At 34.4% G+C, this 27,420-nt stretch overlaps 2 protein-coding genes across 2 annotated transcripts; both read right to left on the bottom strand.

Moving 5' to 3' along the window:
* Positions 1-415: 415 nt before the first annotated feature.
* ScpX (Sterol carrier protein X-related thiolase) lies at positions 416-3,909 on the bottom strand. Its single transcript, XM_073964739.1, has 4 exons — positions 3,675-3,909; positions 2,880-3,203; positions 1,908-2,098; positions 416-1,689 (listed from the first exon to the last, which is right to left on the bottom strand). Exons 1-4 carry the CDS (start codon positions 3,717-3,719, stop codon positions 615-617), a joined length of 1,635 nt encoding a protein of 544 aa, XP_073820840.1. The 5' UTR covers positions 3,720-3,909; the 3' UTR covers positions 416-614.
* Positions 3,910-6,847: 2,938 nt separating this feature from the next.
* LOC141391956 (UDP-glycosyltransferase UGT5-like) lies at positions 6,848-27,031 on the bottom strand. The gene is made up of 4 exons (XM_073964742.1): positions 26,869-27,031; positions 20,138-20,506; positions 7,496-8,505; positions 6,848-7,440 (listed from the first exon to the last, which is right to left on the bottom strand). The coding sequence occupies exons 2-4, from the start codon at positions 20,417-20,419 to the stop codon at positions 7,161-7,163; spliced, it is 1,572 nt and encodes a 523-aa protein (XP_073820843.1). The 5' UTR covers positions 20,420-20,506; positions 26,869-27,031; the 3' UTR covers positions 6,848-7,160.
* Between the last annotated feature and the right edge of the window lie 389 nt (positions 27,032-27,420).

Here is a 27,420-nt window from a genome sequence, read left to right on the forward strand (position 1 = left end):
TACCAAATCAATCCAGTAAGCCAGTAGGCATATTCTGTAACTTTTGAACAATCCGACAATCGACAACGTTGTCGACACTAAAAATTGTTTGCAGTAACGATTGTGCTATTCTAGCATAAATGCTGAGGGTACATTGATTATAAAACCGTGTCCCTCGAATTTTGGAGGTCCTGCGATTTTTTTGATTTTTTTTTTTTACCACGGTTTGACCACAAACATATATTTTCATCTGGGGGTACTTCATATTTCCCAAGATGTAGTAAAAAACGGCAAGTCGCGCGTAAACCCCAATTGTTCCCGCATTTTTAACATGATTTGCGAGTTTAACAACTCATAAGTTTAAGCTCAAAACATCCAATTGTTTCCTTCATCACTGATTTCTGATAACCTTTTGGAAAGAAAAGGCAATCGTATATTTATTGTTGTCTACATTATAAACAAATTTTATTTAATAAAATTTAAAATGGAATATAAAAAATTCTTACTTTTCTAAATACATACAAAATCACCTCGGTCTCAAATTTTTTTCTTAATATCCATATACAATCACTCTATATGCATATTAAAATAACATTTATACAATATAACATTTAAGCAAACATAAAAGTACATATTTACAATTTGGCTTTCAAAGTATCGAAACGGTTTTGAGCGACACTTTGGAGGTTCATCAATTTCATGGCAACACCCATATTACCTTGGATTTTAATTTTGCCTTGGAAGAAAGCCTTTTGGGGTGGCAAGGTGCCAGTCAACAAATCGGTAACATCTTCGTCGGAGATGATGAAAGTAACATCGCATTTATCCTTGCCATTGTAGGTGACTTTGCCCTTGCCTTCCTTGGCGTTGATGACCCAGAAACCGGTCATGCCTTCAGGGCCATTGGTAACCTTGAAACCATAAATAGCACGGGCCTTTTCAATAAGATTATCTTCGTCCTTTTGCATTTCTTCTTCCAACAACTTCAAGAGTGGGGTAACCTTGAAGCCTTCGCCAGTGGGGTGCATGGTGACGGCAGCAGTCAAATTAGTTTTGACACCAGCAGATTTGGGGAAGCCCAAACGGTAGAGGGTAACGACTACAGCACCACCCAAACCTAAGTTGTGTTGCAAGGCCAATTTGACATCCTTAACTTGACGTTTTTCAGCCAAGCCACGCAATTGCCAGCACAATTCAGCACATTGGGCCAAGCCGGTAGCACCCAAAGGATGACCCTTAGAAATAAGACCACCACTTGGATTGACAACGTATTTACCACCATATGTATTATCACCACGATCGATGAGTTCACCGGCACCACCTTCAGGGCAAAGACCCAAAGCTTCGTAGGTAATCAATTCGTTGGCCGAGAAGCAATCGTGCAATTCAACAACTTGAACATCGGTGGGCTTGTAGCCAGACTTGGCGAACAAGCGTTGAGCAGCCATTTTGGTCATGTCATAACCGGCAATTTTCATGAGAGATTTGTCATTGAAAGAGGATTCGGGATCGGAGGCCATTTCCATGCCAACGATTTCAACGGCTTGAGCTTCCAAACCGAAGCGATGGACATAGGCTTCAGAAACCAAAATGGCAGCACCAGCACCATCTGAAGTGGGGCAGCATTGCAATTTGGTGAGAACACCTTCGACTACAACGGGGGATTGCATAATTTGTTCCAAAGTGTATTCATCACGGAATTGGGAGTAGCTGAAAAGGATAAATATTTAAATATATTTATATGATAATCTATGTTAATCTCTCTGTAGTAATATAGTTGCTGTGGTATAGTCAGGCAATGTTTTGTCTTTGATAAGATAAGCATAAACAGCGATATGAATGTCAATTGATCTTTATACTGAAGTGTCGTGGAATTTGTATTGCTATAAATAAGGCAAGTATACAGATATATGTATGTATGTACTTACGGATTGTTGACGGAGTGTTTGTGATTTTTCCAGGCAATCTTGCCGAAATGTTCGGGTTTGCTACCATATTTCTTCATGTGTTCCTTGCCAGCATTACCGAAGATTTGAGCAGCCATTGGTCCAGGTCCAATTTCGGCCAATTCGGACATAACAGAAATGTGTTTTTCCATGGGATTGGCACGATCAAAGTACTGAAAGTACAAACATAAATACCCATTTAACAAAGATCGGACAAATTGTGACAAATTTCAATAATACCCCGGATTATTTTTAAATTAATCCTCAAACTCATTTTGCGAAAGGAAACAGTAACATTTTAGTTGAGCTAACATTTTTCAGTTTCGTCTAAGTCTGTTATGATCACCAAAAATTTATACTTTTTTAAAGGTTGACCATTTGTTATTTTCTTGTATTCTATTTTTGTTAAACTCAGAGATAAGAACATCTTCGTGGGGAGCTGACGATCAATTGTTATGATTATTTTGAATTTGAAAATATATTTTTCTTCGGGTTTTAAAGGTCAACATAAACTCTTCAATAGTATTTAATATAGGTTTGTGTCTAACTGCTAAAGAAATTTATTGTAAATATTAAAAACGAATCTTTGCTGTTTTTAGCATAAAATTTTTCTCAATGAAAGAAACCGTAACATAAATGGTGTCAGTAAGTACAAAGCCCAACGTAATTGACCAGTTTTAAGTAAATTTTGTTTACATATTACTTTCCTCGGAAACTAATTTTTATTTGAGTTCAAAGTTTAAAAGTCTGTACCTATGTCGCAATTAAAACAACTTCAAAAATGTTAAAGTAAAGGCGTGTAAAATGCCATATGGAATTTAACTTAAACATGACAATATTTTTACCCATGATATCCTAATATATTTTTATATTTTTTCAATATGGCTAGGAAGGGTTTATCGCAATCTTATTTAATTATTGAATTGAAGGATCCACAAAGTTATGTTTTCTTACCTTGGCGGACAATGAACCACGTTCCATTTTCTCGAAACCGAAAGCCAAAACGCAATCAGCATTTCCAGATTCGATAATTTGCTTGGCCAAATACAAGGCACTGGAACCAGTAGAGCAATTGTTGTTAACATTGAATACAGGGATGCCAGTCATGCCAACTTCATACAAGGCACGTTGTCCGGAGGTGGAATCCCCATAGACATAACCAACAGTAGCTTGTTGAACTTCATTGTAGGAGATCTTGGCATCAGCCAAAGCTTTGGTAATGGCTTCCTTGGCGAAATCGGGATAATCGACATCAGAACGACGACCAGGTTTTTCAAACTAAAAATAAAAACATTTCCATTAATATTGTCCATAGTATTGTCATTTCACACAAACACTCTTGAACATTGACCCATGGCACAAGTGAAATCACAAATCTTGTCGATAACTTAGATAAAGTTAATCGCTAACTATAGATTAAGTTGTACGTACGTATGTGAGCAATAATATTTGGTAGCAAATTTGTAATTAATATGTACGATTGGCTAATCAAGCCCCTAGGTGGTTCCATGGGAATTTAATGGGCGTGACCTATGCCCATTGGAGGCTCTTTTTATACAATCATCGCATTAAAATAATCCAACACGAATTACATTTGTAAATACTAATATCAAGCACAGTTCAAAGTTCAAGAGAGTTAATATGCACTTTATTATCTTTGTTTTTGTTTCCAGAAAGAATTAAGTAGCACTTCTTTTCTATTACAGCCGGGAAAGATTTATACACTATCAAATTCCTGTATTTACGTACCTTGGTCATACCAACACCAACAACATAAACACGGGTTTTGGCCATCTTTCTTTTTTTTTGGTAATTTAGCTCTTTAGTTGAGAAATGTTACTTGTCCAGCTGTGCCTTGTTAAGTGTGGAACCACTTTGCAAAAAACAATAAATTTTCAAGCAATTTATATTTTCTATGAGAGAGATAAGAGATAATGAAATTGGCTGAGGTCGCACTTCAAACACGACTGCAAAAAAGAGTAGTAACCAGTCTGTCTTACTCGAGGTTACCACTGAGTTAAAAAATACCAAAATTTTCACCAAAAAGGTTTTTAATTGGCCTGTTCCTTTACTTTTGAAAATGGTAAAACCGGCAAAAGTTGTAACAGTTTTAAAGTGCTCCCATATGAATTCTTTGGTGCCTGAAGTAAAGGAACGCTTTTTGAGTAAAAAGTTGTAAAACTTTAAGATTCTTTCACGTAAAGGAACAGAGCTAATATTTAGAAGCAAAAATATTAGAACAAGTGTCGTTTAGGGGCACCTCTCGGCTCGAGCCAAAATATTTATTTTTATATCCTCCACCATAATATAGGCATATAGAACGATCAAACATCAAAGCCGATATGAACAAAAGGCTATTTGTGTTGTTTTTTTCTCATTTTAAAATACAAATTAACCTTTAAAGAGTTACCCAAGCAAAAACGAAGTTACCAACCTTAAAAAAATTACCAATTCTTGAAGTTGTTGAATCTAGTGAACTAGTTCAGTACCATAGTTCGCTTGCGTATGAGTTATTTCACAAAAACAAAGATATAATATAACTCATTCGCTGTTCGTTCATACAAACGACCGGTGTCAACTGAACTATATAGTGAACTAGGACGTTCAAACGAACTAGATTTTAACAACTCTACCAATTCTGGTAGAATTTTACCAACTGTGGCAACTGTGGTCTTTCTGGATACTCTTTTTTGCAGTCGTTATGCTGTACGTGAAGTGCAACCTAATTCAAAATGCGTGTTATAATCAAATTACTAAATTGTGTACGTTATGATAATCAAAGATAAAGTCCATATAAAATATTATTAGATCAGTTAAGAGTATTCGATTAAATGATTAAAATCATTTGTTTTGCTATGCAACCTGGGGGTCAAAAGTAGACAAACTTTAGAATACTGACCATGACAGGGCATCAATCAACAAATAATGTTCTTTAGTAACAAAATAATAATTGAGCAGAACAGTCGAATAGTTTTGGAATATATTTTCATTTTGGGAAATTTAGGTGAATATTTCTGTGTGTTTTTTTTTCGAATGCAGGCCATATTTTTATTTTTAGAATTTTATTTTGGTTTTATTTATTGCATTGTTGTTTTTTAATAAAACAATCAAATACTCAGGTCACAAAATATTTAAATATCGTAACAAATGGCATAAGGTATATTATAGTAAAATGTTTATCTACATAGGCACGTCGAGTATTTTTTGGAGTTATTTAAAACGTTAGGAAGTCTACACTTCGATACCATAAAAATGTGCCTCATCGAAATACCCAGTCAGCATTTTTTGAAAATTTTAAACAAATTCGAGTCTTTTTTGATCCGACTGCACGATTAAAAAGCTAGAATATGAGCTCATTTTCTGATCATAAATGACTCCTTTGTCGGTAGGAAAACATAACCTCAGGCGACTCTTCTAAACAAATCACAAATGAGTCTTTTTCGAGTCGTATTTCAATCATTTATTGGTGTTTTGTTGATTAATTTCGGACCCTTTTTCGAGTCTTTTTAGAGTCATGTTTATAATCATTTATGAGTCTTTAGGGAGTCATTTATGAGTCTTTTTGTTAGACGAAATAAATTAAAACAAAATTTTTCTTTTTATTCTTCTTTGTTTCTTTCCTTTGTTTTATAGTCTTTTCTGCTTTGTTATGTCTTTTAATTATACTTTATGTTGCTTGGTGGTTAGTATACTGCTTCTTCATTTCACTTGGCAAAACCTGTTGTGTTGTGTTTGTCTGTACCTTTAATATTATACGTTACATTTATATCAAAATTTTGTAGAAAGTGTATATGAGAATTTTATGTTTTTATTTACAACCAAATAAAAATAAAACAAAACAATCAGTTTTTAATCACCTAACTGTTCAAAATATGATCAGAGTATACATAATTATAATCACTTTTCAAACACCTGTATGACCCTTTTTTGATTAAGCATTTTTCAATCTTCCAGATGATCAAAATGTGACAATAAATAACAAAAAATTGTCACATTTTAAACACCTCAATGATTTATTTGTGATTGCTACACATTTGTTGTTGTATTTTAAATTGAACTCTTTTTAATCATTACAGGGAGTCACTTTCGAGTCCCTTTCTGATCACACAAGCGACTTAATCAATTTTTGATCACCAAAAGGACTCTAAAAAGACTCCTCAATGTGATTTTTGAAAAAACAGTCTTCTAAATGCTATCTGGGTAATAGTTTTAGGCCCCACATATATTTGGACGAAATTCGCTTCAATTTTGAGTCGAATTAACCTTCGTCTGTCTGTCTCGCTGAAGCTAACGATATCTCTCCTAATCTCGTCTATTAGAATGAATGTTCCTTTCAAATCTAGTAGATATTATCAATTCTTATGTATCGATTTTCATTACACCAACTACTTTATGAGTAAACCTCTTAGCAGAATGTGTAATGATTTAAATTCTATAATGCAGACTTTTGTATGAGTTCGGAAGTTATACAATCTAATATAATTTTATTTTAAAATAACTAGTAATTGCATGGTTCAATAATTAATCCCACCATGAGGATATGAAAAGGAAATTCGAATACCAACTACAGAATATATTTCTTCAGCCAGTTATTTAATTATTGAACCATTTGGGCCTTTTAACAGCGACAGAATGTGTTTCGTGAGCAATTCCAGACATAGTGCCCGAAAATCTCTATGAAACCATACGATGACCGACAATAGAAATAAGTTACTAACATTGGTCTATATTTTGCGTTCCAATAAGGTCTATATCCATTAGAGAAGAAGCTTTGCTTATGTGCATTTTAAGGGCTGTTTTAAAATTGTCATCGATGGCAGTCAATCAGTTTATGCGATTCTAATTAAACGAGGTAATTTTTTGTATGTCAATGCTTAACTAACTTTAACTTATTTAAATATAGTAATTAACACACACTTATATTATTAATAAACTAAGAAAATAAAAATGTATTTATTAACTAATTAAATAAAATGTGTATGCGAACTAAAATGTCTACAAACTAAGTTAACAAAATTCGTATACAAAAATAAATGGTGGTTACTAAAAACAATAATTTTTTTGTACTGAATAAATTTTTGTAAAAATATTGACATACTTCCAGCGCAAAGTATTAAACAGATTGTTGATTTTAAAATTTCCAATTTGGCACATAAATGTTTGTTTCCATTAAACATTCGTAGGAGTTATCACAACAATTTAAATATTTAAATTTGAAGTCCATTTCATCAATCATCAATTCGATTTGACTTTAGTTGCTGTTTTACGTACGGAATTTTTTATTTTGCGCATTAGTATTGCCCATGTTGCTGCCGAAGTAAAACCAATCAATCCCAAAACAGTATAAACATCCAGTGAGTAGTAGACAAAACGGGACATGTAGGTCGCACTAGATTTAAGTAGAGGAGCTCCTTCGGTATTACCTACATATTCCACCCACCAAATGGCTGTATCGAGAGCTGTGTTTGGTCGATGCTTATAGGCATACGAGATCATTTTGGCATTGTCATAGTATCTAAAATAAGAAAAATGTCATTTTATACCTATTATATGAGATTTATTATTCTTACTGTTTTTCCAGGACCTTTTTGACGGCCTTTAACACACTATTCTCATCGATATCTTCATAGTGGAGAACCACGCCCATGCCACGTTGTTTCATTGCCGCTGCATTTAGGAACTGATCACCGTACATTGGCGTTGCTACCACAGGAACACCACAGTATGCTGCCTCTGAGCTACCCATAAGACCTGCATGTGTCATGAACACCTTGACATTGGGATGACAAAGTATATCTCTTTGTGGTAACCATTTACTTATATACATATTATCTGGTTTATTGGCTAAAGTCTCGTTTTCCCATTTCCAAATTACACGTTGCTTCAAGCGTTTAGCTGCCCTAACGATAGCATCACGTTTGGCTACAGGTAAAGTTTCGGCTTTGATCATTGAACCCCAGCTAATGAAAACCACCCCATTATCGGCATTATCTAAAAACTTTTGCAAATCAACATCGAGTGGTTTTGCCTTTTGAATGTGTACACCACCCAATTCAATTACTGATGGTGGTAAAGGTTTCGCACCACTTAGCGAAAAATGTTGATTGACAAACATCATCGTTGTATCTTTGGCTAGTTCACCCACCGATGGCATATCATGACCAAATTTGTATTGCACCAATGCATCAGCTGCCGGTATGGAAAACACATTATACATGGCGTTCATTGCGTGAAATGTTATCCAGTTAGCAATGCGGGCACCCAGTGACATGTCCTCTGATTGTCCCAAGAATAAGGCTGGTATATAGGACGGTACGATGGGCATTCCCATACGTTCGTAATGCCATGGCATCATAGCACAACTGCTGAGGCCGATTACAGGAGCCTGCAACATATGCGCCACACCCATCATACAATCCGAATTGAATTGTTCCAACAATATAACATCATAGCGTACTTTTTGACGCATTACTTTGAGGAGGGCTTCGGAACGAAGTGTGTGATTGCAGGCTTCCTTTCCCCATTCATACAGTAAAAAGAATTCCAAGAAGTGATTGTAAAAACGACGATTTTCAAATACCTATGGAGAAAATAGAGCAAAAGAAAAAGTGTTATTGATTAAGTTCAGTTCAGTTGGAGTTGTTGATAAGAATACAATAAAAAGTGAGATAATTGTTTTTATTAATTATACCCTCAGCCTTTAGGCTAAAGAGGGTATATACACTTTGATACGATGAAAATGTGCCTCATCGAAATAATGGTTTTAGACCCCAAGTATGTTTGGACGAAATGTGTTTCAGACAATTTGGAGTCGATGTAGCCATGTCCGTCCGTCTGTCTGTCCTGCTGGCTGGAGCGCACGATAACTCTCGAACGGATGAACCGAATCGGTTCAAATTTTGGCTTTCGTAATATTTTGCCCAAACTTAGTTTAAGTTTGAAGATGAGCTACATCGGTCCCCTCCTTCCGGTACCTCCCCCACAAAAGATCGAAAATTTTCGAAGAGTTTGTGTGCAGGATAACTCTTGAAGGAAGTAACCGATTTGGTCCATACTTAGCACATCGTGAAATATCTACCAGACTTAGATGAGGTTCCAATATGGACTCAATCGGCCCATTCCTTCGGGTACCTCCCACACAAAATTTCGGAAAAGTTCAGTTTAGGACCTGTTCACGAATCGCTTTAATTTTTGTTGCAGTAACTTATATTCACTGTCCTCTATACGACAGTACAAGTTTCATCAGGGGCAAGTCCATCCTTCCTGAGAAAATAGCCTGAAAGTTACGAAAAACCCCTATGATACCGTGTGTAGTGGTTGGAGCGCAAGATAACCCTTGAACGTATCTGCCGATTCGTCTAAAATCTGGCCTTCGTAATATTTTGTCCAAACTTAGTTTAAGTTCGAAGATAAGTCGTCTCCTTCAAGTACCTCCCCCCAAGAGTTCAAAAATGTTCGGACAAATTGTGCGCACGATAACTCTTGAAGGGAGTGACCGATGTAATCCATACTTTGCACATCCTTATATATCTACCAGATATAGATCAGGTTCGAATATGGACTACATTTGTCCACTCCTTCGGGTGCCTCCCAAACAATATTTTGGATAAGTCCACTTTAAGGACTGCTCTGGAATCAATTTGATTTTTGTTGAAGCAACTTTCATTCAATGCCTCAGTTACGACGGAAAACGTTTTTTCAGGGGCAAGTCCATATTTCTTGAGAAAACCCTAAAAGTGTAAAAACCCTCTATGGCACCATGTAGTGGCTGGAGAGCACGACAACTCCCGAACCAAATACTGAGTTGATCCACACTTTGCATATCGCAATATTCATTGGAATATTAGATGAAATTCGAAGGTGGTGCATGTAGGTCCACTCCTTCCGGTACCTCCCGCACAAAAATCGATAATATTAGCTAAAATAGTACACGCGATATTTGTCGGTTCATACGCTTAAAATTGTTAAAACCCCTTAAATATACACGTTTTGAAAAAAAGTGTTTCAATTCACACAGGCTGAGGGTATATCTCTGTCTGCAAAGCCGACTGATCCTTTTTTACTTGTTTTGAATTCAATAGAGTTCAATGTGAAAATATTGCAATTCTTTTAATAGATTCGCACAATGTTTTCAAGTAGTAAATAAAAGAAAGACGTATGGGGAAAATGTGTTTATCTATACTGAAAAAAGGAGTAAAAAACGCAGCCTGAGACTGTAAAAAAGGAGCGGCGAAACAAGGTGTGCATTACATTTTCGTAGGTGACAAAAGAAGTCTTGGAAGTTTTCAGCGCAAATTTTTCACTTGTTTGTATCATATTACTAATTTTTATCATAGTACTAATTCTTACTACGATAACATTTTTTCCTTTATGCTATCGGAAAAAATAGAAACAAGTAAAAAAGTATCAGTCGGCTTTGCCGACAGAGATATACCCTCAGTCTGGGCAATTTGAAACACTTTTTTTCACAAAAAACTTATGTATTTAGGGGGTTTCAAAATTTTGGTCGTATGAACCGACAAAAATTTTGATTGGGATTAAAGTTCAAAAATTTTGCGGAAAAGGTACTTAAAGGAATGGACCGTCATAAACCATGGGGGTTCCATAGGGGGTTTTTACACCCTTTGGGCTGTTTTCTCAAGAAGTATGGACTTGCCCCTGAAACAACTTTTACCATCGTAATTGAGGCAGCGAATGTAAGTTGCTTCAACAAAAATCAAAGTGATTCAATAGCAGGTCTTTAACCCAGATAAAGCCACTGGTCGTTTAAACGCCACAAAAAATGGTTGCAAAAACTGACGTAAAACTCTGGTTTTTTCGAATATTTTTGTGGGGTTTTTTGCATTTTGTTATAGTATTGTCTGTTATCTGTAAGTTCACGCTGATAACGCTTCATTTGACCTACGCATTTTCACGCAATTGGCCAAAAACCCAAGATATTCAAAAAAATCTACTTTTTTGTAATTTTCGATGAAAAATTTAAATATGCGATACAAATTTAATCAAAAATTTTAGAATCATATAAAGTCAGGGATTTGTTAGGAATATAGTAAGAGTATCTTCTCAATCAAAAACCAAGGGATTGGCATGTAAAGGGTTGTTTACACCATCTATCAATGTCGTATGAGATGTCAAATTTTCTACCTGCGAATGTTGTACACATAGTGGGACCACTATTGCTCTGTTCATTTACGTGCCTGAGGTTACCATTTCTTACCATTTTTAACCTGTAAAGTGTTCCCTTACTTTTAATAGCATACAATTTATATGATAGCAGTTTACCACTTTTACCATTTTCTGCCACTGTTACCATTTTTAAAGGAACAGACCATATGAAAATTTTCATCTATCAAAATGATTTGGCAACTCATATGTAAATTTTTCATTTAGGGAGCGCTCTATTTGATACGGCATTCTTGTATGTAAACATAAATTTATCAGCTGTTTTCTGGCATTCTCAAAAAAAAAAAAATGAAAAACAAAATCTTTTAAAAAAGAAAATGGAAAAATATGTGTATTTAAATATTTAATGTAATTTTCAGATCGATTGGTCGAAAGAAACAGTCTTGGAAATGATTGCTTTGTGGCAAAAACATAAATGCCTCTATAACCCCAAAAACCTATTCTACCACAACAAACATGCTAGATATTCATTTTCCTTCAACCAAAATTAAAAATTTGCGCAAATTTGTAACTCAACAATAAATGTAAACAATGACAAAAACAGCTGTTTTTATATTTATAGGTTAGTCGATGGTCAGACTAGCAAGGTTTCATGAAACCAATTTCGTTAAAGTTTCTTTTCAAATTTCGTTAATGTCCACACACGTTAACGTGAAATTTAAGATCTTTGCGTGTCCTCTTTATTTTACCATCCGCGTTTGTTGTGTTTCTCATACCAATAAAAACAAAAAAAGACATAAATAAACCAAAAAAACAACACAAAATAATTAACATTAATAATTAAATTAATATTAATAGTTAAATTTTCATTATTTCATTAATTAAATGTTTTTATTAAATATATTTATGTTTGTTTTGTTGTTAACGTTTGCTCGAGAAAATAAAAATGAAGGAAAATTAAAGAAAAAATCTTGCAACGAAGAACAAGAAGAGGCAACACAACAAACACAGAAAACCATGTACATGGGTTTCAATACTTCATACCCCTCGCCTATAAACTTGACGTCGCCATGTTGAAATCGTGCTAGTCTGACCATCGACTTATGTTATACGAAAATAAAACTTGTAGGTATGATCGCACAAATTGAAAGTTGTATGGATGACGTCAATTTTGACAAACATAGAGAATGTCGAATGGGTGAAAGAAGTGACAGCTCATATGACATTGATAGATGGTGTAAACAGCCCTTAAGGATACACCTATATTACCCTCCAAATTTTTGGAACTTTTAAAAGAAGGCCCGATTGCAGGAAAACTATACGTTTTAGAGAAAAAAGTTATTTTTTAAAAAAGCTTAAAAAATCTCAAAAATATAATTTTCATAAACAATTTTAAGTTTTCTCGCAAAAAAAATTCTCGGCGCTAAGTGGGTTAAGTGAACTTATCCAAAATTTTGTGTGGGATGTACGGGATGGAGTGGACAAATATAGTCCATATTCGAACCTTATCTATATCTGGTAGATATTATGAGAATGTGTAAAGTATGGACCAAATCGGTCACTCCCATCAAGAGTTATCGTGCGCACAATTTTTCCGAATATTTTTGAACTTTTGTGGGGTAGGTACCTGAAGGAGTGGACCGATATGGCTTATCTACGAACTTAAACTAAGTTTGGAAACAATATTACGAAGGCCAAATTTTGGCCGGAATCGGAATTTCCGTTCGAGAATTATCTTGCGCTTCCACCCATAAACATGGTGTCATAGGGTTTGTTTTTCAACTTTCAGGCTATTTTTTCAGGAAGTATGGACTTGCCCCTGAGGAAACTTGTACCTTCGTATAGGGGACAGTGAATACAAGATGGTACAACAAAAACCAAAGCGATTCGAGAGCAGGTCCTAAACTGAACTTTTCCGAAATTTTGTGTGGGAGGTGCCCGAAGGAGTGGACCGATTGAGTCCATATTGGAACCTCATCTAAGTCTGGTAGAAATTTCATAATGTGCAAAGTATGGACCAAATCGGTTACTTCCTTCAAGAGTTATCGTTCGAACAAATTTTCCGAACATTTTCGAACTTTTGTGGGGGAGGTACCGGAAGGAGTGGATCGATATAATCCATCTTTGAACTTGAACTAAGTTTGGACAAAATATTACGAAAGCCAAATTTTGGACCAAATCGGCAGATCCGTTCGAGAGCTATCTTGCGCTCCAACCACTACACACGGTGTCATAGGGGTTTTTGAAACTTTCAGGCTATTTTCTCAGGAAGTATGGACTTGCCCCTAATGAAACTTACAGCGTCGTATAGAGGACAGCGAATACAACTTGCGTAAACAAAAATTAAAGAGATTCGAGAACAGTTCCTAAACCGAACTTTTCCGAAATTTTGTGTGGGAGGTGCCAGAAGGAGTGGACCGATTGAGTCCATATTGGAACCTCATCTAAGTTTGGTAGAAATTACACGATGTGCAAAGTATGGACCAAATCGGTTATTCCCCACAAAAGTTATCGTGCGCACAAGTTTTGCGGCAGTTTTTGAACATTTGTGGGGGGGCTACCTGAAGGAGTGGACCTATATGGTCCATCTTCGAACTTAAATCGAATCTGGACAAAATATTTCGATACCCAAAATTTGAACCAAATCGGCAGATCCGTTCGAGAGTTATCTTGCGCTCCAACCACTACACACGGTGTCATAGGGTTTTTTGAAACTTTCAGGCTATTTTCTCAGGAATTATGGACTTGCCCCTAATGAAACTTACAGCGTCGTATAGAGGACAGCGAATACAACTTGCGTAAACAAAAATTAAAGAGATTCGAGAACAGTTCCTAAACCGAACTTTTCCGAAATTTTGTGTGGGAGGTGCCCGAAGGAGTGGACCGATTGAGTCCATTTTGGAACCTCATCTAAGTTTGGTAGAAATTACACGATGTGCAAAGTATGGACCAAATCGGTTATTCCCCACAAAAGTTATCGTGCGCACAAGTTTTGCGACAGTTTTTGAACATTTGTGGGGGAGCTACCTGAAAGAGTGGACCTATATGGTCCATCTTCGAACTTAAATCGAATCTGGACAAAATATTTCGATACCCAAAATTTGAACTGAATCGATTGATCCGTTCGAGAGTTATCGTGCGCACCAGCCAGACAGACGGACGGACATTGCTAGATCTACTCAAAATTGTCTGAAACGGATATCGTACAAACATACTTGGGGTCTAAAACCATTATTTCGATGAGGCACATTTTTGGTCGTATCAAAGTGTAAATACCCTCTTTAGCCTAAAGGCTGAGGGTATAAAAATTAGTAGATTCTTGAAGTTCTGGAACAGACCATATGTATGAAGGAGTGAACCTAAATATTGAGACATTTCAGGGCACATATCTCAGGAAGTATAGTGCTTCCCTAGCAAAATAATACACGCTATTGAAATTTCCACACGTCGAAGTCTATCATGGAATTGGATTTTATTTTAGGAGTTGAGCTGTATTTAAGCGAAAATGTTTTATTTTTTATGGGAGGTACCCGAAGTGTTGTCCGATACAGAGATTCTTGGAACTTGATGTTCTTTTTCTTAATCGTAAAGTATGGATTTGCCCCGATTAAAATTTTGTAGTATTTATCGTAATGCAAACTTTTATATATGTATGTAAATCTGATTACCCATCCATATCGAGTATCCCTTGAAAACAGACATGTGAAAATTATTTTGTTCGGATGAGATGTAAGAAATTAGAATTGATTTAAAATTCTGAGAAGATCATCAAACGTCTAGTTTAAAATGCAAATTTCTAATTACAGTGAGTGTCAAAAATATTCGGTTTTCAATTTCACCAATAATAGCACCTCAGTATTTTGTCCCATTAGTCGAGTTTACGCGGCAAGTCTCAGTTTGTAGAAGAGACACGTAAGGGGAATGGAAATGGAAAAAAATTGATCGTACCGGCAATTTTCGGGCAATTCCTTTTATATTTTCCGTTTTTGGCAAGTGACAAAACTTGCCGAAACAGAATTGCCTGTGTAAACGCAAGAGGCAATTTTAAAAGAGAACGAGAAAAATTGCCATAAGGAAAATCGCCTAATGTAAATCGGGACTTTAGAAGCCCATACCCATGGTACAATAAAGTAGAGGTAGGCCAGGTATGAAAATCGCTGAAAATACAACCCTACATTCATGGCTTAAAACGTCAATTGGCATGGTACAATAATAAAGGTAGATGTATCTGCATAGTTAGCCCGTTTTACAAAAACATATGGAATTTAGAACTTTATATGTCAAAAGTGCCAAATATAGTAAAAATAGAAATTCTTTAGCTAGGCCAAGGTATATTGTTGCTAGAAATGTGTTTCAAAAATAGCAAAAATTGTACCCAAACTTATGACAGTGAAAAAAAATGGCATTCCCGTACTTTTGGAACACATTTTAATTAATATTTGACCAATAGTTCTTTCGCAAGTGTTACTTTTAAAAAATTAACAATTTAATTTTAACACGCAAATTAAAATTGTAACTTGTTTTTAATTTTAAGATATAGTGTTGCAGCAGAAGTTTTTTGTTGGAACAATTAACCGATGCATCTACCTTTATTATTGCATATTGTCAACAACAGTAGAAAATGTCAACCATGCTTTTAACAGAATAGACCATAAAAAGAAAAAAATTGTAATCAGCTGTGGCCTACCTGTAATTATTCTACCATGGCATCTACCTTGGTAATTGTGCTATGAACGAAAATCAGCTGACTGCCATTTAAATCCTCCAAATGTGTATCTAAATGCAATGATATTTGTACTGGATTTATTGAATCCAGTTGAGGATTTATGGCTAATCTAAATGACATATAAGTGCATATTTTCCAGCTTCTAAGGACTTCTTAGGACTCGGTGACCAATTTCAACAAATTATGGGCGGTTTAGCTGTAATTTTTGTGGACATTTCTTTACCTTCCCTAGCAGTCCTTGCATGGTAGAATAAAGTGAAGGTAGGCCACAGCTAACAGCTGATTACAATTTTTTTCTTTTTATGGCCTAATCTGTCAAAAGCAGGGTTGACATTTTGTACTGTTTTTGACATTATGCAATCATAAAGGTAGATGTATCGCTGAATTGTTCCAACAAAAAACTTCTGCTGTAACACTATATCTTAAAATTGAAATCAAGGACAAAAAATGTGGCAAAATAAAATATTGATATTAATTTAAATTTGTTCCAAAACTACAGGAATGTAAAAATTACAATTTTTGTAAAAATTCTGCTGACATTTATATGCAAATCGGATGCCAGCAATCACGATGTCAGATTAGCCAAACTTGTCAATTAGAAAATAAGTGAATGACATTTTTTCACTGTCATAAGTTTGGGAAGAACTTTTGCTATTTTTGGAACACTTTTCCAACAAGAATATTCTGGAGCCTAGCTAAAGAAATGATTTTATGCTATATGGCACTTTTAAAATATAAAAAGTGAAGCTCTAAGTTCCATATGTTTTTGTAATACGGGATAGCTTTGCAGCTACATCTACCATTATTATTGTACCATGCCATTTGACGTTTTAAGCCATGGCTGCAGGGTGGCATTTCTCAGTGATTTTCATACCTGGCCTACCTCTACTTCATTGTACCATGAGTCCTTGGTTTTGGCTGGCTTATGTACATGAAATCTATTTTTCCTATATTTTCGTAACTTTTGCACATAGTTTCAACTATATTCGACAAAATATTAAAAAATAAGCAAAATTTCCTTTTATTTCTGCCGTTTTATAATGAAATACAGCCAGTTTTTTCTTTTCTAGGATAGCGTTTTCCTTAGTCCCGGGCCACACTACAGTAATTTCACTGAAATTTTGATATGAAATTATGCGTCTCTAGATCGACATCCATAGTAGAGTAATAGGCCGTTTACATATAACAAGGTTAACCCAGTGGGTCTGGGTTTCAAATGTCATTTCCATTGTATATACTTCAAATAAATCCTCATAAAGAAGGTTAACCCTGCAAAAAACTATAATATAAACGCCGTATAAAATCATAAAATTGATGTAGTGGGGAATTCGATTTAAGAACACCTAATTTCATGAAATTTTTTAATGAAATTCACGCTAGTGTGGACCGCGACTTAGCGCTAAATTTCAATACTCTGCTATTGGTCTGTTCCTTTACTTTTGAAAATAGTAAAACCGGCAAAAATAGTTAATGCCATGTTCAGACTAGCGGTAATTCGCTCTCTATTCGTTGTTCGACCCCAAATTACGATACAATTACTTCATTTCCCATACAAAATTTTGAGAACGAACAACGATTTTTGTACATTGTTCAATTTAAATTACTCTCAGAACGACGATAAAATATGTCCCATCTCTAACAAATGAGAGAATTTATCGAAATAAATTAATTATGACAGGAAAAATAAAAAATTAAAATCGTATTAAAAATCCAAAACTTTTTAGAAAAACTGCAAAATATGAATGAAAAGTAAACAGTTTAACGACTAGTATACATTCAAATCATAGCAAATTTTGTCTTCTCTACCATTGCAGTTGAATTTCTTGTCCATCGTTTCAAATTCGCGTACAAATTTAGAAACAAAAATCAAATGCCTGCCGGAATGTCTGTATACCAAAAAAGATATGTTGGCAGGTCTCTCTCTCGTAAATTATTGAAATAGAAAAATTTGAAAATATACTGAAAACACCAAAATTGTGAGAAAAAATGGAAAACATGAATGAAAATAATAGAATTTAATATTAAATAGATATCTGAAAGAAGGATAAATATTTTTTCAGTTCATATAAAATAATTTTACCCGTATTTTGGTTGAAACTTTCTTTAAAATCAGTAAACAAAAACCATGAAAATATGAATCATGTTGCTATGAATTGTGTACCATGTCGTATGAACGGGTTAATTCGTGTACGTAATTATGAGAACGAACGACGTGATTCAAATGCTGGTATGAACATGACATTAAGTTGTAAACTGCTCACATATGAATTGTATGGTGTCAGAAGTAAAGGAACGCTTTTCGAGTAAAAAGTGGCAAAACTTGAAGATTATTGCACGTAAAGGAACAGAGCTTATAAAATATAAAATTTGTTAAACACAGAAACAAAGAATCTGTTCGCAATTATTAAAATTTATACTAATATTGCAGAAAAAAGTCGATAAGTTCCGGTCCACATTAGGGTGATTTCATTGAAAAAATATTATGAAATTATCGGATATGTTCTGAGACACACTTCACGCCTCAAGCATTTTGTTCACCCCATTTACTCCTATCTTTTGCAAATTTGTAGGGCTAACATTCATTAGGGTATTTAAAAAGAACCATAGCCTATCCATTAAATACTCGAAAAATAAGCTTAAATAGGGTGAACAAAATGCTTTAAGCGTGAAGTGAGAGGTGAAGTGTTTCTCAAAACATACCCGTATGAGTCCCTAGATCGAGTTCCATAGTAGAGTAATATTATGAAATTGGTAGTGGGGAACTCGATCTAAGAACACCTAATTTCATGAAATTTTTGCAATGAACTCACTCTAGGGTGGACCGGGGCTAATGACCCGTTTTTGGCAAAAAATTAATAAAGTTACAAAAACCTAATATTTTTGTCGCATAGAAAACAGGGTTAACAAACTTTTATTTGTTATTCTCGCTAATATGTTATATAAATTTTTTAATTGCCACAGGACCAACATTTTTTTAAAGGGCCTGTTTCACTATGTCGAAAGAAAATGAATGCGAACGAAAAACACCTAAACTTTGCTTTTCATGATAATATTGACTTTGTTTTTGCTTCGAAACAAATGCAAAATTTGAAAATAATACACGAGTTAAGTAGTTTTTCTTTCGTTTTCATTTTCGTTCGACATTGCGAAACAGGCTGTAAGTATTTGGTATATTTATTTTTGACACTCACTGTATGTATTTCAATGAGAAATAAAATTATTAATTGTAATCATGTAAAGTTTATTGATAAATTAAACTAATGTTGACAGTGTTTGGAAGAAAATATATCAGTATGTCTAACATGAATTGATGTTACTGAGAAAAACAAACGTTAATAAAATAGCTAAACTAGGGATACGCAGTGAACTGCAATAATCGGTTTTTCGATTATTCGGTTTTCGTGAAAAAGTTAAAACTCGATTTTCGGTTAGTCAATTATTTGAGAGTGTTCTAAAAGTCGACTTTCGATTAATCGTTAACCGCCGAAAACCGATTATAATCGAATATAATCGACCATTTTCGTTGATGCGATCCGTGATGGTTATATGTATAAAAAAGTACCGTCAATTATGCGGTTTTAGCACACCCAATAGACACCTACAACTAATAGTCGACCACGATTAATAGCCGACTACAAATAATAATAATAGACTACGACTAATGGTTGACTACGAATAATAGTTGACTCCCTCTTCCGAAAGTCGAATAAGAATAATCGATTATTCGGTTTTCCGCACAGTCAATAGTCGACTACGACTTTTGGAAATTTTACGGTTAATAATCGATTAATCGATCAACCGAAATCGATTTTACGTAACCCTAAGCTAAACTGAGGTTTAGTCGACTCTTATGTACTCTGAAAGACATGTTCTTGGATATTAGTTAGTTTCTCATACTAAGGATGGATGTATAGTCTTAAAAAAACTATCGTATCAGATTTTTACTGACTTATAAATTATTAAATGTTCCAATTATTAAATGTTCACTTGTAGGATATTGCTCACTTTCATGATCTCGCCTTATTATAAATGGAAAAGGAGAAGCCAACTAAGAACGATTAATATACATTTTTGAAATTAAAATATGGAACAATAAAACACGTCTAGTACTTAATATTTTAATTCAAATCAAATGTACTTTCCGCTGTTTTCCTCCCTGTTCTTTTATAATAGAGCTAGATAATGAAAGTGAGAAATCTCCCACCAGTGAACATTCATAATTGGACTAAAAAACATTTGATAAATTTGTCTTTTTTATGTGATGCACTCTTTTACTTTCATAGAAAGTTTTATTTCTTTTTCTTAAGTTATAAACTTACACAAATAACAACATAACAATACCACAGTGTCAATGACAACTCACCTTCAAATCCACACTGTTGGCTAATGTTTCTTTTCCCGTCAATGGTATGTCGGTGTAACCCACTGGGGGACTTTTGTCGGGAAAATGACTTACAACTGTCACATCGTGGCCTCTTTCCGCGAGACCTCTTAGGATGGGATGAAAGAAGTGAAAGTGGCTAATTCCGGGATGGGGAAATAAGCCCAATATCTTCAAATTGTGTCGCCTACCATCCACTGACATTGGTATGGGACAAATTATAGCGAGTACAGCTGCAATCCATATTAGTGCGTTCGCAGTCATTTTGTATTGCTTCTTTTTGTTCGAACAGGCGGCAGTTAGCAACGGCTGGATTATGGAGTGGAGTCTCTGATCTATCAGTGCATTAAACTGAAATGATTTAAAAATTATGTGCTGAATAGTTGTGAGTTTTTATTGTTTGTTTGGAAGTTTTTCACAGTTTTTGACGAGTAATCAGTAGTTTTTCTTTTCAGATTTGGTAAACGACTGTTTGTTGCTTGGATCGCTTGGTTTGGATTAAATGTTGCATGTGAGTAAAACGTGCTGATGCCCATTCACATTACATACCTATGTACATTGTTTGCATTTTTTGTTTTGATGAAGTGGACAATTTTTGTTATTGCTTACATACATATTTGTAGATAAACGGTTTTATTGTTACACTTGGCGAATGCAAAAGATAGTCGGATGTCTTATCATTTTTTAACGAAATTTCTACTTGCATTGTATGTAAAGTTAGAGCTGTTGGAAGTGTTATCTTCTGTCATTTACAAATAAGGTAATTATTAAATTATGTGATAACTACTGATGCTATTACTGATAAACTAAATGAAAATTTTACAATAAGGAAATTAACACCATGCATGTATGTATATTCTCTCAGCGCGCAGTGATTTCGCTCGCCCATGGACAAAAATCGAAAAATGTATGGTGACAAATTTGTGGCCTGTTGCCGTACTTTATAAGTCCGTGTTTAGACACACGGGAAAGTAAATTAAGTTTTTAGGCAATAGGGGGTAGGAAAGAGTATTGAGGAGCTCTTTCCTCTCCGATCTCTCCCAAAAACTCAATTTACTTTCCCGAGAAGTTTGTGTGTCTAAACACAGACTAAAGTGGTAAAAGTCGTAAACGATTTTCATATAAATTTTGTGTACGGGAAAGCAAAATGTGTAAAAGTGGTAAAAATTGTAAAAACTTTTTAGTTCTGGAACAGAGCTGTAATTGTGAATGAAATGAATGTTCTCTAAACACGTCAAATTTTTAATATCTTGTATTATTTTTATCAATTTACAGCCAATTTATGCCATCGAAGAAGTTGTGATTTGTATGTGGTGCCTTAAAAACGTAAAATATAACCGCAAATAATTCGTAACTTATGAGTGAAAACATATAAAATTTCCAAAATAATAGTTGATAGTATTGATGATATGCATGTTCGATAACTTCTCAAGTAAAAAGTATTTGCAAGTTCTTGCAACTACTTGCAAGTACTTCTCATTTCTCTTTTACTGAACAAGTTTGTTATCGAACAGCATTTTTAAAAGTTTGTACAAATTTGTGCAAAGTATGGTGCAAATCGGTTACTCCCTTCAAGAGTTATGATGCGCACAATTTTTCCGAACTTTTGTGGTGAATGTACTAGAAGGGGTGGACCAATATGACCCATCTTCGAACTTAAACTAAGTTAAAATATTACGAAGTGCAAAATTTGGTTCGAATCGGTAAATCCGTTCGAGAGATATCGTGCGCACCAGCTAGCAAGAAAAAATCGGTTAGGCCTTAAAGGCCTGGGTACATAAACTTCCTCGCTTGCTTGCCTTCCTACAAATTTTAAGTTCAAAAATTAAGTTCAATATTGTTTTTTTTAGCTGTGTTCCTTTACTTACCTGAGGTTACCATTTTAACCATTTGTTACCATTTTTAACCTGCAAAGCGTTCCTTAACCCCGAAAAGTGGCAAAACTGGAAGCAATTTTTAAGAGAGTGAGAGGGGAGAGAGAGCGAAAATGGCGTTCTCTTCTACCACAGGCTACCAGCAAAATTTCTGCAGGTAGAAAATGGCAGAACTGATTTTTCGACTTTTATTTGACGATTATTTCACAAAATGGACGAAAAACCGAAGAAAAAGTCGAACACTGACAACACTAAATTAAAAACTGCGAAATAAAAGACGAAAATTGATTTTTTTATGTTTTTTTCTGACATTGCTGCCGGATCTACCATTCTTCCGTTCCTTTACTTTTCTGGTAAAAATGTTCATGAGAGAGCAATTTTGAACAATTTTGACACTTTTCTCTTTTACCACTCTTACCATTAAAAAAGTAAAGGAACAAAGCTTTTATTTTCAATACTACTTAATTACAAACATATCAATACTTTAATTATTTACTTGTTCAACACGAATCTACTTTTGGAAACAAAAGTCAGGAAAAGTAATTAAAAAAACACAAACTACAAATGTTAATTACATCTAAATTTCACGCCATAACTGTATTTAGCAACAAATAGATATTTTGTAGTAAAAACAGACGAAATTCTTAAAATTTTACAAATACATCAAGTGCAGTCAATCTGTGCATTGGAATTAATTTGAAGAGGGGAATAGATTGTTTTCATTGCATGCAGTGCAGTCTGTTACGTGAAAGCATTTGTTGTTGTTTTTGTTTCATCCATAAACTAATAATTTTCAATTGCTTTCTTTGAATAGCAAATCTTTTGAAAGAAAAACAAGCTTTATTGGCTAGGGAAAAACATGAGGTGATTATTACAATGTCACGTAAAAAAAATAGCTGTAATTATTATGCTAATTAAATGTAGAAGATTATTTACGGATGTCCATGAACACCTACAACAGGAGTACTAACAAATAAAACAAACTCGAAACAGAAATCTGTTGGAATCAACCAAATATTTCTTTTCCAAAAAGTCAATACGTCTCCTAAAGCTCCTCAGAAATATGGCAATGTCTTTCTCCTAACGCCCAATATTAATTGGCCTGTTCCCGTACTTTATAAAGTGGTAAAAGTCGTAAAAGTCGTAAACGATTTGCATATAAATTTTGTGCACGGGAACGCAAAATGTGTAAAAGTGGTAAAAATTTTAAAAACTTTTTAGTTCTGGAACAGAGCTAATGTTATTAATAAAATAAACAACAAATTGAGATACCGGTAAGCTTAAAAACATGTGCATAAAACATAATTTTAATAAAATGACAGTTCCCGCTAGCTAGATGAACTAGTTCGGTATAGGGACTCGTCGACAATTGGAATTTTCATTGCTAGCGGGTTACGAACGAAAGTTGCATCCAATGAGGTTGATTTCCACCAAAGCATGGTATAAGTAAAGAGGTAGATTTAAATGAAAAAAATCTGTAGAACTCTTGTTTTTCTTGAATTCCTGAAACTTCAAAATAAAGGCAACAAGTGGGTTTGTTTACAATGTATTTTTTGAGCATTTTATAAAAAACGCGAAAAATGAATGAATAGTTAAATTTTCTCAACATAATCGAGTTGTGAATATGATAAACTGATTGTTTCAATGCAAATCTCACTAATTCCTTCCATACAAATGGTCTAAAAACAATTTTAAAAATCATTGAAATCGATTGTTTTTAAAATTGTTTGGCATATTATTCAAACACCACACACACATACACAGTTTATTTATATTGTTTTGAAGTTTTAGGCATACTCGAATGAAAAAATTTAAATTGACATAAAGCTTTGGCTAACCTTTCTTATTAAACCATGCACCAAAGTATGTTTGTATGAAAGTGTGTAAATATGAATGTATGTATGTGTATGTAATTTGGTTTATTAGAAAACTAGATAAGCAAGATTGGATGACCATGAATTTTTTCAAAATTTAAAAAGTGCAACTACAATTTGGACACATATTTTTCTTATATTTTGAAACAAAAACAAATAAAAACAGCGTTGAATTTTGAACACACTCCACAACAAAAACAAATAAAAACGAATCAGTCGTCTTATCTGACACCTAAGTACATACAGTCAACCAAGAAAGTCGAGTTTTAGTCCCGGTCCATCTAGAGTGATTTCATTGAAAAAAATTGCATGAAACAAGTAAAAAAGTATCAGTCGGCTTTGCCGACAGAGAGATACCCTCAGCCTGTGTATATTCGAACATTTTTTCCCAAAAAACGTATGTATTTAGGGCGTTTTAAAAATGTTGGGCGTTTGAACCGACAAAAATGTTGATTAGGATTAAAGATCAAAAGTTTTGCGGAGGAGATACTAAAAAGCGAATGCAAGTTGGTTCAACAAAAATCAAAGTGATTCCATATCAGGTCTTAAAGTGAACTTATCCGAAATTTTGTGTGGGAGGTACCGGATGGAGTGGACAGATATAGTCCATATTTGAAACTGATCTATATCTGGTAGATATATTAGGATGTGTAAAGTGTGGACCAATTCGGCCAATCCCTTCAAAAGTTCCCGTACGAACAATTTGTCCGAACATTTTTGAACTTTTGTGGGGGAGGTACCTGACGGAGTGGACCAATATAGCCCATCTTCGAACTTAAACTAAGTTTGGGCAAAATATTAGGAGAGCCAAAATCGGTTCATCCGTTCAAGAGTTATCGTGCGCTCCAGCCAGCCAGACAGACGGACGGACATTGTCTGAAACACATTTCGTCCAAACATACTTGGGGTCTAAAACCATTATTTCGATGAGGCAAATTTTGCCCGTATGAAAGTGTATATACCCTCGTTAGCATAAATGCTGAGGGTATAATTATGCGTCTCTAGATCTCTCTAGACTTCCATAGTAGAGTAAAATCATAAAATTGCTGTATTGAGGAATTCGATTTAAGAACGCCTAATTTGATGAAATTTTTTAATGAAATTCACGCTAGTGTGGACCAGGATTTAGGGGCAAGTAAACATTTTAATGGAAATCCAAGTACATAGTTCCCCAACAAAAAAAGTTTGGAAGTAGTGCAATGCAGAGTTATGATTTCAATACATCCTTCGATGCAGTCCACACGGAGTTATAAAAAATGCACTCCGTTCCATACATTTTGGAAGCACTCGCTTAAAGATCCCTAGCCAAGCAAGCCAATTTTTTGATCCCTACAGTCGCAGTCTTTTATTCTTGTGTCTAAAATTATAAGAATTTGTTTAAAAAAAATAAAGAAATACAAACTAAAGATATGAACATTGTATTAATTGACGAGACGCAAATTATTTTTGAAGTGGAGTCAGAGTTATTTTGTCAATCTGAGCTGGAGTAGGAGGAAAAATGAAAAACCATTTGGATGATGGAGCAAAATCAATTGCGGTGTCAGCAAATGCAGAGCAGAGGAAGTAAACTCAGTTATGATCAAATTAAATGGAAAATTTGTATAGTTTGTGTTAATGTAATAAAGTAAATATGTGTAAATGTAATAAAATTAATATTCTTGTTTTACACGAATATGCAATGTATTTTATTTATTTTGGGATATTTGCAATGGCTTGCATTTTATAGCATCTTTAGACTGCATTTAAATTCAATCCAAAACACTACATCAAAGGCTGTGATTTGGATCGAAATGGAGTGCATCCTAGCTTTGTGCCGTGGAAGCAAAATGGAGTACATCCTAGCTGCGCGCTCTCTTGTAAAATTCATAAGTAAATTCATAGGAAGAGATGTACTCCAACGGCAAATGTACTGTACACTTTTAGTGAATCAACTGTATCCGCGGATGCAAACTTTTTGCTGGGTTCTATTTCATATCCCTAATAAAAAAATTAAATACATACAACAAAAATATATTCCATAGTAAGAATAACGTTAAATTCTATAAAAATTAAAAACATAATAGGGAAGAGGTTCTGAATACGCATATTATAATAATTTAAACTTTATTCCATATTTATTACGTTTACATTTACGAAATCTACTCGATGAAATTCAATGGATTTGACGTATACGCAATGGAATTGACATTTGATTTATTTTCTCCTTCACAAAAGATTTCTAACCGTAGACAAGCGGCTGCAACAAACATCTCTTATAGGGCCACTGTAATTTAATGATTACTCAGTCACCTACATACATTCATCACTGCAATTGAACTTAAATGTTGATCACTAATTAATAATCACTATCACATAATACACATCGTCCACATTTCACTAATAGATGTTACACGGTTGTAAATGGTGACCCAGCCGGCCACTTGTTACTCAAAGTCAATGTTAATGAATGTGGGCCATACAACACATTTATTCGGTCGATAACACAGTTTTTTTGTTGCTTTTGTTGGTTGCATTGCTCCCATTTCACTAGAATGCACAGAAGAAATTTGTTGTATACAAAAACACACACTCGCTAATCATTTGAAATTTGTGCAATGTTCATTATGTAAATAAACAAAAACAACAATTGAGTGATACAAAATCAAATAAAAAATAAATAAGTAAAAACTATTTTCATTTCACACACTCATTGCAATGCGTTGTCGTCCGTCCGTAGTTTCATTGCATCACACCAAATAGTAATTGATGAAGAAGACGAGGAAAAAAAACCTAATTTTAGTTAATCAATTTTATTAATTGGCAACAATTTTCATTTAATAAACCACAAAAGTTTTCGTTAGCTTTTGGAAAATTTCTTCATTGTGGGATGGTTGGATGTGCATGAGGAAATATTTTTCTATGCGTGTATTTAGTCAAAACTATTGTCTCCATGTGTTGTGTTGAAATTTTGTAAAATACAACGTACTTTTTCTCTTTGACTGGAAAACACGCGAAAATAACCGCACCAACAACTTTTCACGTTGAATTACAGCTGACGACTGTTTTGTGAGGAGTGAATGCGTTTTACAGAATTCTTCGTTCGCCAACCAATTCAATTTTAATGTGTGATGATAATGATGATGGGCATACAAGTATTTTCTTGCTCTCAGTTTGGGAGCACATTCAGTCTCCATAGAAATAGCTCCATCATGCAATGAGATATGGATCTGAGAGCATTGCATTTACCGGTAAAATGAATGTATTAATGATCATCATCATGCCTAATGCTTGGTTTACATTTACGAAATCCACTCGATTTCAACTGTCAATTCCATTGCTTAAACGTCAAATTAAATCAAATGGATTTCAGATGAGTTTTCAATTGACGTATACGCAGAGGAATTGACAATTGAAATCAAGTGGATTTCGCAAATGTAAACAAGCATAACGCGAGTTTCCTTATGGCTCTGATTTGTTTAGTTCAATTTATACATACAAATGTTGAACTTTACGTTCACAGTGTATCGTTTTGAATTTG

This window comes from Musca autumnalis, unplaced genomic scaffold (assembly GCF_047663935.1).
Source record: "Musca autumnalis isolate F117 unplaced genomic scaffold, ASM4766393v1 scaffold_2, whole genome shotgun sequence".
In the NCBI taxonomy this organism is placed as follows: domain Eukaryota; kingdom Metazoa; phylum Arthropoda; class Insecta; order Diptera; family Muscidae; genus Musca; species Musca autumnalis.

Excerpts from the sequence above, each read along its gene's own strand:
- ScpX (XM_073964739.1), bottom strand. The coding sequence starts at position 3,719 with ATGGCCAAAACCCGTGTTTATGTTGTTGGTGTTGGTATGACCAAG. Across the intron at positions 3,204-3,674 it reads TTGGTGTTGGTATGACCAAG|TTTGAAAAACCTGGTCGTCG; the intron begins GTACGTAAATAC and ends TTTTATTTTTAG. Across the intron at positions 1,690-1,907 it reads AAACACTCCGTCAACAATCC|CTACTCCCAATTCCGTGATG; the intron begins GTAAGTACATAC and ends TATCCTTTTCAG.
- LOC141391956 (XM_073964742.1), bottom strand. The coding sequence starts at position 20,419 with ATGACTGCGAACGCACTAATATGGATTGCAGCTGTACTCGCTATAATT. Across the intron at positions 8,506-20,137 it reads CCAACAGTGTGGATTTGAAG|GTATTTGAAAATCGTCGTTT; the intron begins GTGAGTTGTCAT and ends TTTTCTCCATAG. Across the intron at positions 7,441-7,495 it reads AAAAAGGTCCTGGAAAAACA|ATACTATGACAATGCCAAAA; the intron begins GTAAGAATAATA and ends TTCTTATTTTAG.